General features: G+C 44.2%; 1 protein-coding gene across 3 annotated transcripts in view; it reads right to left on the bottom strand.

Annotated features, from left to right (window-relative positions):
• The window catches only part of pde7b (phosphodiesterase 7B), a 115,938-nt gene that overhangs the window by 31,882 nt on the left and 68,828 nt on the right, over positions 1-15,228 (bottom strand). For 2 of the 3 annotated variants that reach the window (XM_033020952.1, XM_033020953.1), the window contains exons 3-4: positions 9,921-9,982; positions 8,178-8,261 (exon numbers count right to left, since the gene is read on the bottom strand). In XM_033020952.1, coding sequence (XP_032876843.1) covers positions 8,178-8,261; positions 9,921-9,975 — 139 coding nt within the window. In that variant the 5' untranslated portion in view covers positions 9,976-9,982. The remainder of the gene's footprint in view (positions 1-8,177; positions 8,262-9,920; positions 9,983-15,228) is intronic. The other variant, XM_033020951.1, reaches the window with a different exon arrangement.

The following is a 15,228-nucleotide window of genomic DNA, read 5'->3' as shown; positions in this document are numbered from 1 at the left end:
AGTGTCCAAAATCTATCTAATTCATGAATCAGCATCCACGGCTGAATATTCCAAATATTCACAAGCCTTGGAGACATAAAATCTTCGGTGGTCAGTCCATTATTTAGTAAAGATTTTCCATAGTTTGAGACGCTTATCAGTCATGAAATCATTAACAGCATTTACATTACCAAGCCCCTCAGAATCCAATGATAGCACTCATTGCTGTGGGACCATTTGACTCAATTCTTCCTTTTGGTACAATCCCCTTGTCTAGAGAACCTTTGCTTCACCACCTCTCAAGCAAGTGTATTCGTTCTTAAGTTCAAAGACCAAGTCTGTCGTTATCTATATTACTAAAAGTCTGATCTTGACCACTTCCTGTTGTTCTGTATATTGATTTTAGAAAAAACGCTGCCACTTACGGCTGTGATTTTTGGCCATCTTACTTAGAAGTCCCTCTCCACAGTGCAGGACAAGAGGATTTTTCCCATCGATGAAACATAAAAGAGTTATTAGTGTTTGAAAAATGTTCAGATTCTCTCTCCTGAAGGCCACGCCCCTTCCGGAGGGACTATAAAACCCGGAAGTGTTTAATGCCTCAGTCAATCTCTGCGAGATGGAGCAAGCGAGAGGGTCATGTCTCTCAGTCTGAGCTGTGAATAACACTGAACACGTCTACTAAACTGTGAGTGGTTTTACTGACCTTGAGTGCCCTTAATGGGGTTTGAAAATGAAAATGTGGTTGGTTTGAAATAAAGCTCAGCAAATGGTTGGTGGTGGTTGGTTTGAAATAAGGCCCAGCAAATGGTTGGTGGTGGTTGCTTTGAAATAAAGCCCAGCAAATGGTTGGTGGTGATTGCTTTGAAATGGCAAATGATTAAAAGTCTAAACTTGACAACTTCCTGTTTGCACGGTATATTGATTTTAGATAAAACGCTACCACTTACGGCTGTGATTTTTGGCCATCTTACTCAGTCCCCCTCCGCTCATCAGGTGCAGAGGATTCTTTCCACCAATGAAAAATAAAAGTGTTATTTAATGTTTAAAAAATGTTGAGAATCTCTCTCCTGTCAATCACGCCATGAAGGCCACGCCCCTTCTGGCGGGAGGGGGAGGGATTATAAAACCCGGAAGTGTGGGTGTGGCTCAGTCTCTGCAAGATGGGGGAGGGAGAGATCACGACTCTGTCTGAGCTGTGAATCAACTGAACACACTGAATGTCTACTGAACTGTGAGTATGGTGTTTATGTGGTGTTTTGTGCGGTTTTATGGTGGTTTCACCCTGCTTGAAATGGTATGAAACTGCATTTGAATGTGGTAGCCTTGGACCCTGCATGAAATGGTATGAAACTGCATTTAAATTTGGTGGCCTTGCACCCTGCTTGAAATGGTATGAAACTGCACTTAAATTTGGTGGCCTTGCACCCTGCTTGAAGTGGTACGAAACTGCACTTGCATTTGGTGGTCTTGCACCCTGCTTGGCGGCATGAAACTGCACTTGAATTCAGTGGCCTTGCACCCTGCTTGAAGTGGTAGGAAACTGCACCTGAATTTGGTGGCCTTGCACCCTGCTTGGCGGCATGAAACTGCACTTGAATTCAGTGGCCTTGCACCCTGCTTGAAGTGGTAGGAAACTGCACCTGAATTTGGTGGCCTTGCACCCTGCTTGAAGTGGTATGAAACTGCACTTGAATTTAGTGGCCTTGCAACCTGTTTGAAGTGGTAAGAAACTGCACTTGAATTTGGTGGCCTTGCACCATGCTTGAAATGGTAGGAAACTGCATTTGAATTTGGTGGCCTTGCACCCTGTTTGAAATGGAATTTCAAGGAATAGCCGTGAGTCAACTGCCAACCCACCAGCCGTGAGTGAGCTGCCAGCACATCAGGCTTGAGTGACTGCCTGCCACCCCAAGAATCCATTTGGCCCAAAATGTCCATACTAGCCCTCTGGTGTGTAGAATGTGGGTGGGCGGCGCGACCGACGTCGCAGCGGCCTCTGCAGTCCGTCTGTCTTTTTTTTTTTTTCTGGTCCCGTTGAGGGTATAGTTTGTAGTGGGTTTTTAAATGTGTATGTGTGGGGGGCGGGGGAAACTTTTAAATCTCTTCCCTGTACGGGGACCCGACATTTTCCCTGTCGGGTCTCCGTTGTCGTTGGGGCCTAGCGCCGTGGAGCGGCCTCCAACCGGAACGACAGCTTAAGTCACGGAGCCGGCAGAGCTGCGGACCTACCATCGTGGAGCAGGCCGGCTTCGGAGCGTGGAGAGCTGTGATGGCGCGCTGATGCGACCCGACTCCGGTGGATGGTGACACCGGGAGCTCGCGGGTCCCCGGTGGGAGACTGCTTCACGGAGCACCAGCAACAGTAACTTCTCCCGCCCGAATTGCAGGGTTGAAAGTGGCCTGGAGCGGGGCCTTACATCGCGCTGCGCGGCTTAAACAGCCGTGGGACTTGCTAGCGCCCGCCGGGGGCTTTGACTTTGACTTCGGGAGAAGAATGGAGAGCAGGGGAGAGACAAGACTTTGCCTTCCATCACAGTGAGGAGGAGATTCACTGTGATGGATGTTTGTGTAAATTGTGTTGGTGTGTGTCTTGGTTCTTTTCTTGTATGACTGCAGAAACCAAATTTCGTTTGAACCTCATGTGAGGTTCAAATGACAAATAAATGGTATTGTAGTGGAAACCAGTCCCTTCAGCCCACAACACCCATACTAGCGCTCCAGAAAGCCCCCCCCCCCCCCCCCACTGGCCACCAATATTGGAATTGGTTGAGAGGTGGAATATTGCGTTGGGGGACCAGCCCTCCCGTGTGAACATGGGACCCAACGGGTCCCACTTAGTCTAGTATACTTTATATATAAAGGACAGCAAGGTGGCGCAGCGTTAGAGCTGCTGCCTTACAGCTCTTGCAGCACCGGAGACCTGGGTTCGATCCTGACTATGGATGCTGTCTGTACGGAGTTTGTAGATTCTTCCCGTGACCTGCGTGGTTTTCTCCGAGATCTTCGGTTTCCTCCCACACTCCAAAGACGTACAGGTTTGTAGGTTAATTGGCTTGCTATAAATGTAAATTGTCCCTAGTGTGTGTAGGATCGTGTTGATGTGCGGCGGATCGCTGGTTGGCGTGGACTCGGTGGGCCGAAGGACCTGTTTCCACGATGTATCTCTAAACTAAACTAAAAAAACTCCAGTTGTGGTCTCACCTACATTCTGCTTCATGATCACCTTACTCTTGTACTCCCTCCTCAGCAATAAAGATGAACATTCCTTTTGTCTCCTTAATTGGTTGCTGGACCTGCATGCTACATTCACGACTTCCCCTGGGAGAACATGGAGATTTCTCTGAAACCTAACCATCTCACCGCATTTAAATAATACTGTCTTTCTATACTCACCAAAGTCAATAACGTCCTACTCCCCAGCCATCAACTTGTCCTCACCTAACCTGTTTTTATCTCTTTACAGACTCTGTGCCCTCATAACTCGCTTTCCATCCCATCTTTGTGTTCTCAGCAATGTATCCACATCCCTCCACATCTATCAGTAATATACACTGCTCATAACTGAGATTTCAGCAATGATCCCAGAGACACCTCACTAGATATGGCTTACCAGCTGTCTCCGTCATGAGAACAGTACTTGTCTTTCATTATATATAGGATTGCTTGGGGTTGTGAAGTTACTACAGAGATATTCAGAAGTTTTCTGGGATGTTATGATCTATAATGTTCATTATTTTATCATGAATTAATCAAGTGCAACATCAGATATAACATAGAAACATAGAAAATAGGTGCAGGAGTAGGCCATTCGGCCCTTCGAGCCTGCACCGCCATACAATATGATCATGGCTGATCATCCACTCAGTATCCTGTACCTGCCTTCTATCCATACCCCCTGATCCCTTTAGCCACAAGGGCCACATCTAACTCCCTCTTAAATATAGCCAATGAACTGGCCTCAACTACCTTCTGTGGCAGAGAATTCCAGAGATTCACCACTCTCTATGTGAAAAATGTTTTCCTCATCTCGGTCCTAAAAGATTTCCCCCTTATCCTTAAACTGTGACCCCTTGTTCTGGACTTCCCCAACATCGGGAACAATCTTCCTGCATCTAGCCTGTCCAACCCCTTAAGAATTTTGTAAGTTTCTATAAGATCCCCCCTCAACCTTCTAAATTCTAATGAGTACAAACCGAGTCTATCCAGTCTCTCTTCATATGAAAGTCCTGACATCCCAGGAATCAGTCTGGTGAACCTTCTCTGTACTCCCTCTATGGCAAGAATGTCTTTCCTCAGATTAGGAGACCAAAACTGTACGCAATACTCCAGGTGTGGTCTCACCAAGACCCTGTACAACTGCAGTAGAACCTCCCTGATCCCATAACAGATAGAATGGGTCTTAAATCTGTTGTGATCTGAATAGACAATCACCATCATCTACATTGTCTATATATAGAAACATAGAAAATAGGTGCAGGAGGAGGCCATTCGGCCCTTCGTGCCAGCACCGCCATTCATTGTGATCATGGCTGATCGTCCCCAATCAATAACCCGTGCCTGCCTTCTCCCCATATCCCTTGATTCCACTAGCTCCTAGAGCTCCATCTAACTCTCTCTTAAATCCATCCAGTGATTTGGCCTCCACTGCCCTCTGTGGCAGGGAATTCCACAAATTCACAACTTCTGGGTGAAATTTTTTAATCTCACCTCAGTCTTAAATGGCCTCCCCTTTATTCTAAGACTGTGGCCCCTGGTTCTGGACTCGCCCAACATTGGGAACATTTTTTCTGCATCTAGCTTGTCCAGTCCTTTTATAATTTTATATGTTTCTATAAGATACCCCCTCATCCTTCTAAACTCCAGTGAAAATTTTGTTAATTAAATTAGTTATAGCAAATCTGAAGTGGAGCAATCTCGAAAGGATTCCAGCAATTAATTAAGTGTGTGCTCCATTCTCTTTGAAGGTTTCCAATTTGATGCTTACACTACATAAAGCAGGAAGCAGGTGCTACAATGTTGTGAATATATGATTGCTACAAAGTCTATATAGGAAATGGACTTTTGTCATTTTGATTACTTTAATTTTTGCATCTATGCCAATAGCAGTGATTATTCCACGTGAAAATCTTCCCAGATATTTGGAAAGATGCAGAATTACACTTCAAAACCTACAAGTCAGGAATTGCATATGGCTGCAAGTTAATTAGATACAGGAACTGTTACACCCAACGGACATTAAGCCCATTGACCTATGGCCTACATGAGCATAAGCAGTAAAGAAACTCAACAACATCAGACTGAAATGTAGAAACAAGGAACTGCAGGTGCTGGTGTATAAAAAAAGGCAAAACACTGGAGTAAATCAGCAGGCCAGACAACATATCGGTGTCGTTTCGGGTCGGGACCTTCTTCTGACTAATGGCGGTAGGTGGTGGGAAAGAAAGCTGGAAGGGAGGAGGGGCAGGACATAACCTGGCATGTAATAGGTGGATACAGGCGAAGGAGGCCTTTTGATAGGCAGACATTGGACAAAGGCCAGAGATGAAAAGACAAGGTGTGAGACATAAGGATTGAAAAGTTGCGGATTGCACAACTTGAGGAAGAAATATAGGTGAAGGGAGAGGGAGAATGGGTGCATATCCAGGTGTGGCACAGGGAAGGGGTGGGGGGGGGGGGGGGGATAGAAAATGCAGGGGATAGTGGTTAGCTAAAATTGGTGAATTCAATGTTCATACCAGTGATTTAAAACAAAATACGCTTTAATTTATCCTATCATTAAAATCAATATAAATAGCCATTCGTAGTAATACAAGATGGATTTGCATTATCAAAGGACTGTTCTTCGGGAAGTCATCCTTGGATCCTCATTGAATTTCCACCTAATATTCCTACAGTTAAATATTAGATGGTTTTCTTTTCTTTTATTTTCTCTTCCTATACCAAAAGCTTTGACTGTATTCTCTGTCAGGAGTATTTTCACAAGGTTACAAACTATGGAATGGCCAAACCAAGTTTTAGTAGAAAGATCCAGTGTGATGAGTAGTAGCCAACCATTTTGCAAATGTACTTTCCTTAAAGAGACAATATATAGATTCAGGTCCGTTCCTGTGGATTGTGGGGTTGTCAATGTTATCCTACTTTTCAAGAAAGGAGCGAGAGAGAAAACAGGGAATTATAGACTAGTTAGCCTGACATCGGTGGTGGGAAAGATGCTGGAGTCAATTATTAAAGAAGTAATAACGGAGCATTTGGATAGCAGGAAAAGGATTGGTCCAAGTCAGCATGGATTTATGAAGGGGAAATCCTGCTTGACTAACCTTCTGGAATTTTTTGAGGGTGTGACAAGTAAAATCGATGAAGGAGAGCCAGTGGATGTAGTGTATCTGGACTTTCAGAAAGCCTTTGATCTGGTCCCTCACAGGAGATGAGTGGGCAAAATTAGAGCACATGATATTGTTATTGACATGGATAGAAAGGAAACAAAGAGGTGGAATAAACGGGGTCCCTGTCAGAATGGCAGGCAGTGGCGAATGGAGCGCCGCAAGGCTCGGTGCTGGGGCCGCAACTATTTACAATATATATTAATGATTTAGATGATGGAATTAAAAGTAACACTAGCAAATTTGCAGATGACACAAAGCTGGGTGGCAGTGGATGCTCTACGAAGAGAATGCTAGGAGGTTGCAGGGTGACTTGGACAGGTTGAGTGAGTGGGCAGATGCATGGCAGATGCAGTATAATGTAGATAAATGTGAGGTTATCCACTTTGGCGGCAAGAACAAGGAAGCAGATTATTATCTCAATGGTGTCAGATTAGGAAAAAGGGAAGTGCAACGAGACCTGGGTGTCCTTGTACACCAGTCACGGAAAGTAAACATGCATGTACAGCAGGCAGTGAAGAAAGCTAATGGCATGTTGGCCTTCATAACGAGAGGATTTGAGTATCGGAGTAAAGAGGTCCTTCTGCAGTTGTACAGGGCCCTGGTGAGACCACACCTGGAGTATTGTGTGCAGTTTTGGTCTCCTAATTTGAGGAAGGACATCCTTGCTATTAAGGGAGCGCAGCGTAGGTTCATGAGGTTAATCCCCGGGTTGGCGGGACTGTCAAATGAGGAAAGATTGGAAAGACTGCTTGTATTCACTGGAATTTAGAAGGATGATGGGGATCTTATTGAAACATATTAAATTATAAAAGGACTGGGCAAGCTAGATGCAGGAAAAACGTTCCCAATGTTTGGGGAGTCAAGAACCACGGGCCACAGTCTAAGAATAAATGGGTGGCCATTTAAGACTGAGGTGAGAAAAAACTTTTTCACCCAGAGAGTTGTGAATTTGTGGAATTTTTTGCCACGGAAGGCAGTGGAGGCCAATTCACTGGATGAATTTAAAAGAGAGTTAGATAGAGCTCTTGGGGTTAGCTGAATCAAGGGGTATGGGGAGAAGGCAGGCACGGGTTGCTGATTGTGGATGATCAGCCATGATCACAATGAAGGGCCGAATGGTACCTATTTTGCACCTGCACCTATTTTCTATGTTTCCATGTAATCCCCTGTTGTTGAGGTAATATAAGCTATAGATGTGGGTAATCTTAAAGTTGTAAGTTGACCTGCAGCCCTGTGGTTCTTCTGACCATTCATAATTTCTACTTTATTTATGGGACTCTTTTTTAGAATCATAGCATCCTTACAGCGTTGAAGCAGACTATTTGGTATTTTGAACTCATGCCAACCTTCATAAGTCAGTCCCAATTGCTGGCTCTTTCACTGAAGTCCAGCAATTTGTTTTCCTGCGTGTACTTATCAAATTACATTTTACATTTCCTTACATCATCTCTGTTTTTTTGCCAATCACCTTGATAATGTCTACTCTAATTCTCGACCCTTGCCCAAAAGCATCTATCAAATTGTATCTATTTATTTTATCTATCAAACCAGCTCACAATCTTCCAATAACTTCTCAATTTTCCCTAATTTCTTGTTCAATTTGTATTGTCAAAACAATTGACATAAACAGTATGGCCAAAGTGTCAAATATTTGTCTGATGGAGGAAAACTGAGGATGAATTTCCAAATAGTATACTTCTTTAACTTTAATGCAAACTCAAAATTATATCTACTTTCAAGAATTTGTCAAAGCAGCATCCATTGCAATGAATAAAAGTCACTGAGTTGTGGTTGAGTTTTGTTTTTACTTACAATTGAGAAGACGAAAGTCAATGACTGGATATGATCCGCGGCGCTCAGAGAGAAGCCCTGCTTGCCCTCTTACTCGTGCATTTCCTGGGAGAAAAGAGATTCACTTAGAAGAATAAAACAACAGGCACAAAACACCACCATCCCCAAATCCCCTATAACACATGATCCTGACTTCAAAATAGTCAATCCTTCAATGCTTCTTGTGTACGAATCCTGGAAAGGTCAGGCAAAGAATAAATTCAGCACAAGGGTAGGATGGTCAAGGTAGAAACTCACCTCTACCTCCCTTTCAAGTTGGGTTTGGCAATAAATACTGGCTTTTCCAGCAGTGCCAAATGCTGACTGTCCCCAACAATTTCCAACTTCATTGCTGTGTAATGTCCTGCCCATGAGGGGCCCAGTATAATAATAAGAAGAATGAAAAATAAAGACACATATACAATAATTTCCTTAATATTGTAGTTTAATGCAGCAAAAAGAGTCCACAGCTCTTTGTGGGAGGCTCGGCAAAGAAAAATAAATCTAATGCCACGTAAGGCAAAAATTATTCTAAAAAGCTAGTTTTAAAGAAAACTTTTGGAGGAGGGAAATGAAATAAGGGGGAGCATGACTAGGGAGGAAATACCAGTGGTTCGGAACCGAGAACAGAAGACAGAGCTGTGAAGGGCAGAACTATCAGTTTCAGAGATAGTATAAGGCTAAAAAACATCAAGAACGCAGACCATAGGGATAGACAAGGGGCCACCCAGGAACACAGAAAAAAAAGACAAAGATGGCAAAGGCTTAGGTGAAGGGTTCAGCTCATGAGCTGAGGTAGTATAAAGTCAGGTGATGTTGCATTGTGAAAACAGGTGGTCTTAACTGTGGCTCAGTTAAGACCACCTGTTTTCACAATGCAACATCACCTGACTTTATACTACCTCAGACATTTTGTCTGGGAGGATTGAGTCTGGGAAGAGAAAAATAAGTGTGTGAAAAGGACTAAGGAAATGATTTTGTTCTTCAGAATAAATTCCTGCATGTCCAAATTTCAGGTTGAAGAGGCTGTAATCTGAAACATCGACTTGTTTCTCACTCCTCTGGTGCTATCGGACATGCTGTGTGTTAACAGCATTTTCCTTTCTTAGTGCTGGGTAACATTTAACATTCACTTGAGAGGTCTTCAGAATAATAATTCACTTAAACCAAGGGCAAATTTATCGGCATTAACCATTGCCACAACAACCTCAGACATCTGAACATACAACTCAAGGCATAATTTCAAAAGATGCTAACAGTGATACTCTGCTCTTTTGTCTTTGCAGATTGGACCAACACTGAATCAGAGCAGATGCAAATATTAACTTAAAAAAAAAATTACTCTTGGTATAAACATTTTCTTTGGTGTTAAGCCTTGTTTAATCAGGACTAAAGATTTGGTAGTGTAGAATTGTAATTATTATTAAACAATCCCTTTAGCCCTGACAAACTTATTTTCCATGTGTGTGAAGCTATTTTGTCTGCAAAATATGTACATAATCTATATAGAAATAATTAAAACTATATTCATTGTTTAAATGATCCTTTTTCACCAGAGGGACAGTTCAGGAAGTTGGCTCCAAGAAGGTGCCCTTCTGAATTATAACATTGTTTTGTAAAATAAATAAATAAAATAATATAGACCCTTCATCCCATATGCATATTTCCATCCTTATTTCAGCTCCCATACAAGTAAATATGATCATAGTCCCTGCTTTGCCTTACGAGAATTCTCAGATGATTTCTGTTCAGCATCCTGGCCCTTGTTGCCTGATGTCATGGATTACCTACAGATGGCACCAAATTCAAAGTTATGGGAGAATAAACAAAAATAATTTACAGAGTCTTTGTGACCAACTTCTTTTAAGGCACTAATATCTCACGGGTAAGCCTTTCCTACAGTGCAGCACTCCAATGAGATGCCAGGCAGAACTATGTGCACAAGTCTTTAATGAGTGACTAGAATTTATAACCTTCAAACCCAGAGGGAAGAGTACTATCACTGAACCAAAGCTGAAGCTTTCTTCACTGTAATCTAGACACCATGTCGATCCATCTTCGGCAAAATAAAATGGAATAACATAATCGTAAGCACGCATTACTGCTTCAGCTATGGCCCAGGTCTGCAGACATCATCTGAGCCTCCCAAAAGGGACATTTCCTGAACGGATGTTTGGCTACTTGGCATATCCCAGTGGTATCTGTATATAAACATAGTTCCTGTTTGATGACAAAGTTCACCCTGAATCACGTCTAACTGTCATTAAGGGTGGAGTACATACAGCAGACAGCTCAAAAGATAGTGAAACATCACACACATCACCGGCCCTGGTCAAATGGCAATTAATGTCAAGGTCAGTGTGTGTGCCTGCAATATGGCAATTTTGCATTTAAGCAGCAGCTGCGCTTGGGAGGGCAGTCAAAACATTATTTTGTAATCCGTGCTGTTAACTTATTTTAGAATGTAAAAGTTTACATTGTAAAAAGGTTTATATCTGGTTGCCTGATAAGTGGTTGGAACCAGGAACAAAATGTTTGCACTGTATTTTAAGCTACAAAATTCTAAACAAGTAGCCCGTGTGGCCATGAAACAGAAACAGACACACAAGTACAACGTTCCTTTAAACCAGCAACCCCACACCTTCGATCATCATAAGGTTATAAGTGGTAGGAGCAGAATTAGGCCATTCGGCCCACCAAACCTCCTCTGTCATTCAATCATGGCTGATCTATCTTTCCCTCTCAACCCATTCTGCTGCCTTCGCCACATAACCCCTGACACTCGTACTAATTTAGAATCTATCATTCTCTGCCTTAAAAATATCCATTGACTTGACATCCACAGCCTTCAAATCCTGGCACCACATCACCCCAGTCCTCAAAGAACTTCACTGGCTTCCCATTTCCCACCGGATCATCTACAAAATCCTGGTCCTCACCTACAAAGCCCTCAACCACTTGGCCCCCCCTTATCTCACTGACCTCCTCTCCCCCTACCAACCCTCACGGTCCCTCAGATCCATTTCAGCCGGTCTCCTCTCCATTCTGAAATCCAACCACTGCACTTTTGGAGACAGAGCCTTCTCCAGGGCAGCTCCCAGGCTCTGGAACTCCCTCCCACAATTGATCCGAACTTCTGAGTCCCTCACCATCTTCCAGTCCCGCCTCAAGACCCATCTCTTCACCTCTGCATACCCTTAGTCCCATGTCCCCCTCCCCTTTGCATCTCTGTCTTACTGCTCTATTTTGTTTTGTTCTTGACTCACCATGTAAAGCGACTTTGAGTCCTTGAAAAGCGCTATACAAATAAAATGTATTATTATTATTATTGAATTCCACAGATTCACCACCCTCTCACTAAAGAAATTCCTCCTTATCCCTTTCCTAAAGGTATGTCCTTTTATTCTGAGGCTATGGCCTCTGGTCCTGAACTCTCCCACGAGTGGAAACATCCTCGCCGTATCCACTCTATCCAGCTCTTTCACTATTCAGCAAGTTTCAATAAGGTCCCCCCTCAGCCTTCTAAACTCTAGCAAGTAAAATCTCGGTGCCTTCATACACTCATCGTATGTTAATTCAATCTTTCCTGGGATCATTCTGTGTATCTCAGGCAACCCTTCAGGATCAAGGAATGGGAAATAGGATTTATTTTAAATATATCAGTTGTTATACGTCAGTCTCAGGTGAGTTATTGGTCCAATGGCAAGGTGGTCCACGCAATTGGAGACTCAGTTCTGCTGCGTAAACCCAGACTTAGTGCACACTCTAAGTACACGCGAATGTATGTTGACTTCCACTCGCCCTGAACGCAAACACATTCTTTTTCTCAGCTCCTCTCCGTTACTCCCCTGCCACAGACTCTGACTCCCTCCTCTGTCTGTCCATTTTGTTGTCCCTGTACCTCAGTTCCCTCCCCCTTCTCTCATCTGCTTCCTGGTATAGTCCGTTCCGATGCATCTACTCTGTTATCACTACTTCACAATCTCCAGCCGAAGATTGCGCGCCTGTCCTTTCTACAGAATGATATTAGACATCCACTTTGTGCAATATTTTCGGTGAATTAACTTACTTTTTTGGCAACATTCCATCATTGACACTTGGTGGCAAAAGTTCTGCCATGCACATGATGAAATTTTAAATCATTGCCTAAAGCTATTGCTATCTGTTGAAAACAAAATAGACATTTCCGATTTCCCCATGGCAACTTTACATACAAAACAATGCAGGTTTTTGAGACCATTTTAATTCTCCACTCCAAGTTAATTTCAACTCTCTGATATCCGAGCTGAGTGAAGTCTTGTGAAAGCTTTAACATTTTCAGATTCGATGAATTATTCAGTCACTGAGCATGGAATCAGATCCTTCAGCCATCCATGTCATAGTACGCTCAAGTACGTACCTACACCAATCCCACTTAACACCACTTGGCCTGCAATCTACTATCCTGGGGCGATTCAAATGCTCATCGAGATGCTTCTTAATTGTTTGTGGGAGCACCGACCTCCACCACCTTCTCTGGCAGTGCATTCTAGATAACCAGCCGCTGGGTGGAAGATGGACGGCACAGTTGCGCAGCGGTAGAGTTGTTGCCTTGCAGCTCCAGAGACGCAGGTTTAATGCTGAATGGTGCTGTCTGTGCAGAGTTTGTACGTTCTCCCTGTGACCACGTGGATTTCCTACGAGAGCTCCGGTTTCCTCTCACATTCCAAAGACATAAAGGTTTGGAGGTTAATTGTTTTCTGTAAATCGTCCATAGTGTGTAGGATGCGAAACTGGGATAACCAAACTAGTGCACGGTTGATCGTTGATTGGCGTGGACTCTGTGGAATGCAGGACCTGTTTCCACTCTGTATCTCGAAACTAAACTAAACTAAAGTAAATTATTCCGCAGATCCTGTCTGGTCCTTCTACTCATTTTAAAACTATGCCCTTTGATCTGTGACACTTCTGCCGTTGGAAAATGGAAGTTTTTGTTTAATGTGCTTCCCAAAATGTTGTCAATCTCTATCAGGTCCCCCCCTCAGCTCCAAGGAAAAGAATCCCAGTCCATCCAATCTCCCTTTATAACTGAAGTGCTCCATCTCAGGCAGCATCTTGGTGAATCTCCTCTGCACCCTCTCCAGTGCAATCATGCCATTCTATGTTCCATGCACGTTCTATGTTAAAATTAGAGAGCATAGATTTAAGCGAGAGGAGAAAGGAATCTGAGGGGCTCAGATTTCCCAACCTACCTGACTGCGGACATTGGACTTTATCTCTGGAACTGTTGTATTACAATGCTGAGAAACCATATTCTACACTCTGGTGTATTTTTCGTCGCTCTACCTTTTGTACTTGTGTTTGGCTTTATTATATTCTTGTGTAGTATTAACTGATTTGGTTGGATAGCACGTAAACAAAAGCTTTTCACGCTACCTCGGACAATAACAAACCCAGACCTCGGGAGGCTTGACTCGGGAACTCTTGCAGGAAGCTCTGAGGTTAGAATGACCGAGTTCCAACAGCCATAACCACCTAGGTAGAAACAAAGAACTGCAGATGCTGGTTTATACCAAAGATAGACATAAAGTGCTGGAGTAACTCAGCGGACTGGACAGTCTGAAGAAGAGCTCCGACCCGAAACATCACCCATCCTTTTTCAATAGGGATGCTGCCCGACCTGCAGAGTTATTCCATCACTTTGTGTCTATCTAACCATAACCACTTACTTTGTGAGTGGTACAACTCTAATCATTACAGCCTTTTCCCCTTGATGCTCATTGATTCTGTTTTATCAGGCAGCTTTGATGCCACATTTGGTCAAGTGTTCTTTGTGTTGAGGGCATCACCTCTGGGATTCAGTTCTTTGGTTCATGTTTGTCGATGTCACTTAGCTGCTGCTTGAGAGTAGACAGAACGGACAATATTTCACCCTGTTGGGTAGGGGCCAGTGTTGTAATTGCACTAGACCAACTCTGCTAAAGGCACAGGTAATTTTGAAGTGTGGATCTTTAGTACAGCAACTGGGTCTGTTGTCTGGTCTCAAAGCCATTATTTAATACAGTGCCGTCAGCCATTTCTTAACATCTCTTGGATTGAATCAAACTGGCTGGAGACTGGTTTCTGTGACGATGGGGATCTTGGCAGGAATAATAATAATAATAATAAATTTTATTTAATGGGCGCCTTTCAGACATCTCAAGGACACCTTACATAGTAATCGGAATAACATATAATCGGAATATAACAAGTAATAAAGACATCACAGAGACACAAATTAAAAACAGAATTCAATCCAAAAACAGAAAATCAAAAACACAGTGTGAAGAGGGAGCAGCGGCAGCCAAAGCGCGCCAGCGTCCACTCTCTCTTCACGGCAGCCATCTTGGACACAGACCTACAGGACTACAATTAGACAAAAAAATCATCCCCCCACAGTGGGTAGCACTGTGGAGGAAGGCACAATGTCCAGTCCCCACCCCATGTTCACCCCAAACTCAGGCCTATTGAGGCCACCGCAATTGCCTCTACGGAGGCCCGATGTCCCTGGCCGTTCTCACCGGGTGGTCTTGCCCCGGCGTCGGGAGAGTCCTTTCGGCGGCTGGGCCACCTGGAACGGCCACTTCCTGGTTGGAGCCCGCGGCTGCCGAAGCCGACAAGGCCGCGCCGGTTTGGAGCTCCCAGGCTCCCGATGAAAAAGTCGGCACCGCCTCTCCGCACTGCCGCCTCTCCGCACGCAGCCTCTCCGCACTCCCGCAGCCCGGAGATGTTGCTCTCGGCGGTCCAGCTCGCCAGAGCTCCAGCGCGTCGCTCCAGCGCGGCGACCCAGGCAAGGCGTCGCCCGCTCCACTCCGCTCCGCTCCAGTGCTCCAATGCTGTGCCGCCGCCGAGGCCGAGGTGCTGGGCTGTCCCCGCCAGGAAACGGCACTCCAAGCCCGCAGGTAGGCCACGAGGACGGGTCGACGGGCAGCCCGGAGAAAAGGCTGCCACACCGACCAGGTAGGGACCTAGAAATAAAGTTTACACCTACCCCCCACATTAAAAAGACCATATC

The sequence above is a fragment of the Amblyraja radiata genome, chromosome 5, assembly GCF_010909765.2.
Source record: "Amblyraja radiata isolate CabotCenter1 chromosome 5, sAmbRad1.1.pri, whole genome shotgun sequence".
Taxonomy (NCBI): Eukaryota; Metazoa; Chordata; class Chondrichthyes; order Rajiformes; family Rajidae; genus Amblyraja; species Amblyraja radiata.
The sequence above is the reverse complement of the archived record's forward strand: the minus strand, read 5'-3'. Positions and strand labels throughout refer to the sequence as shown.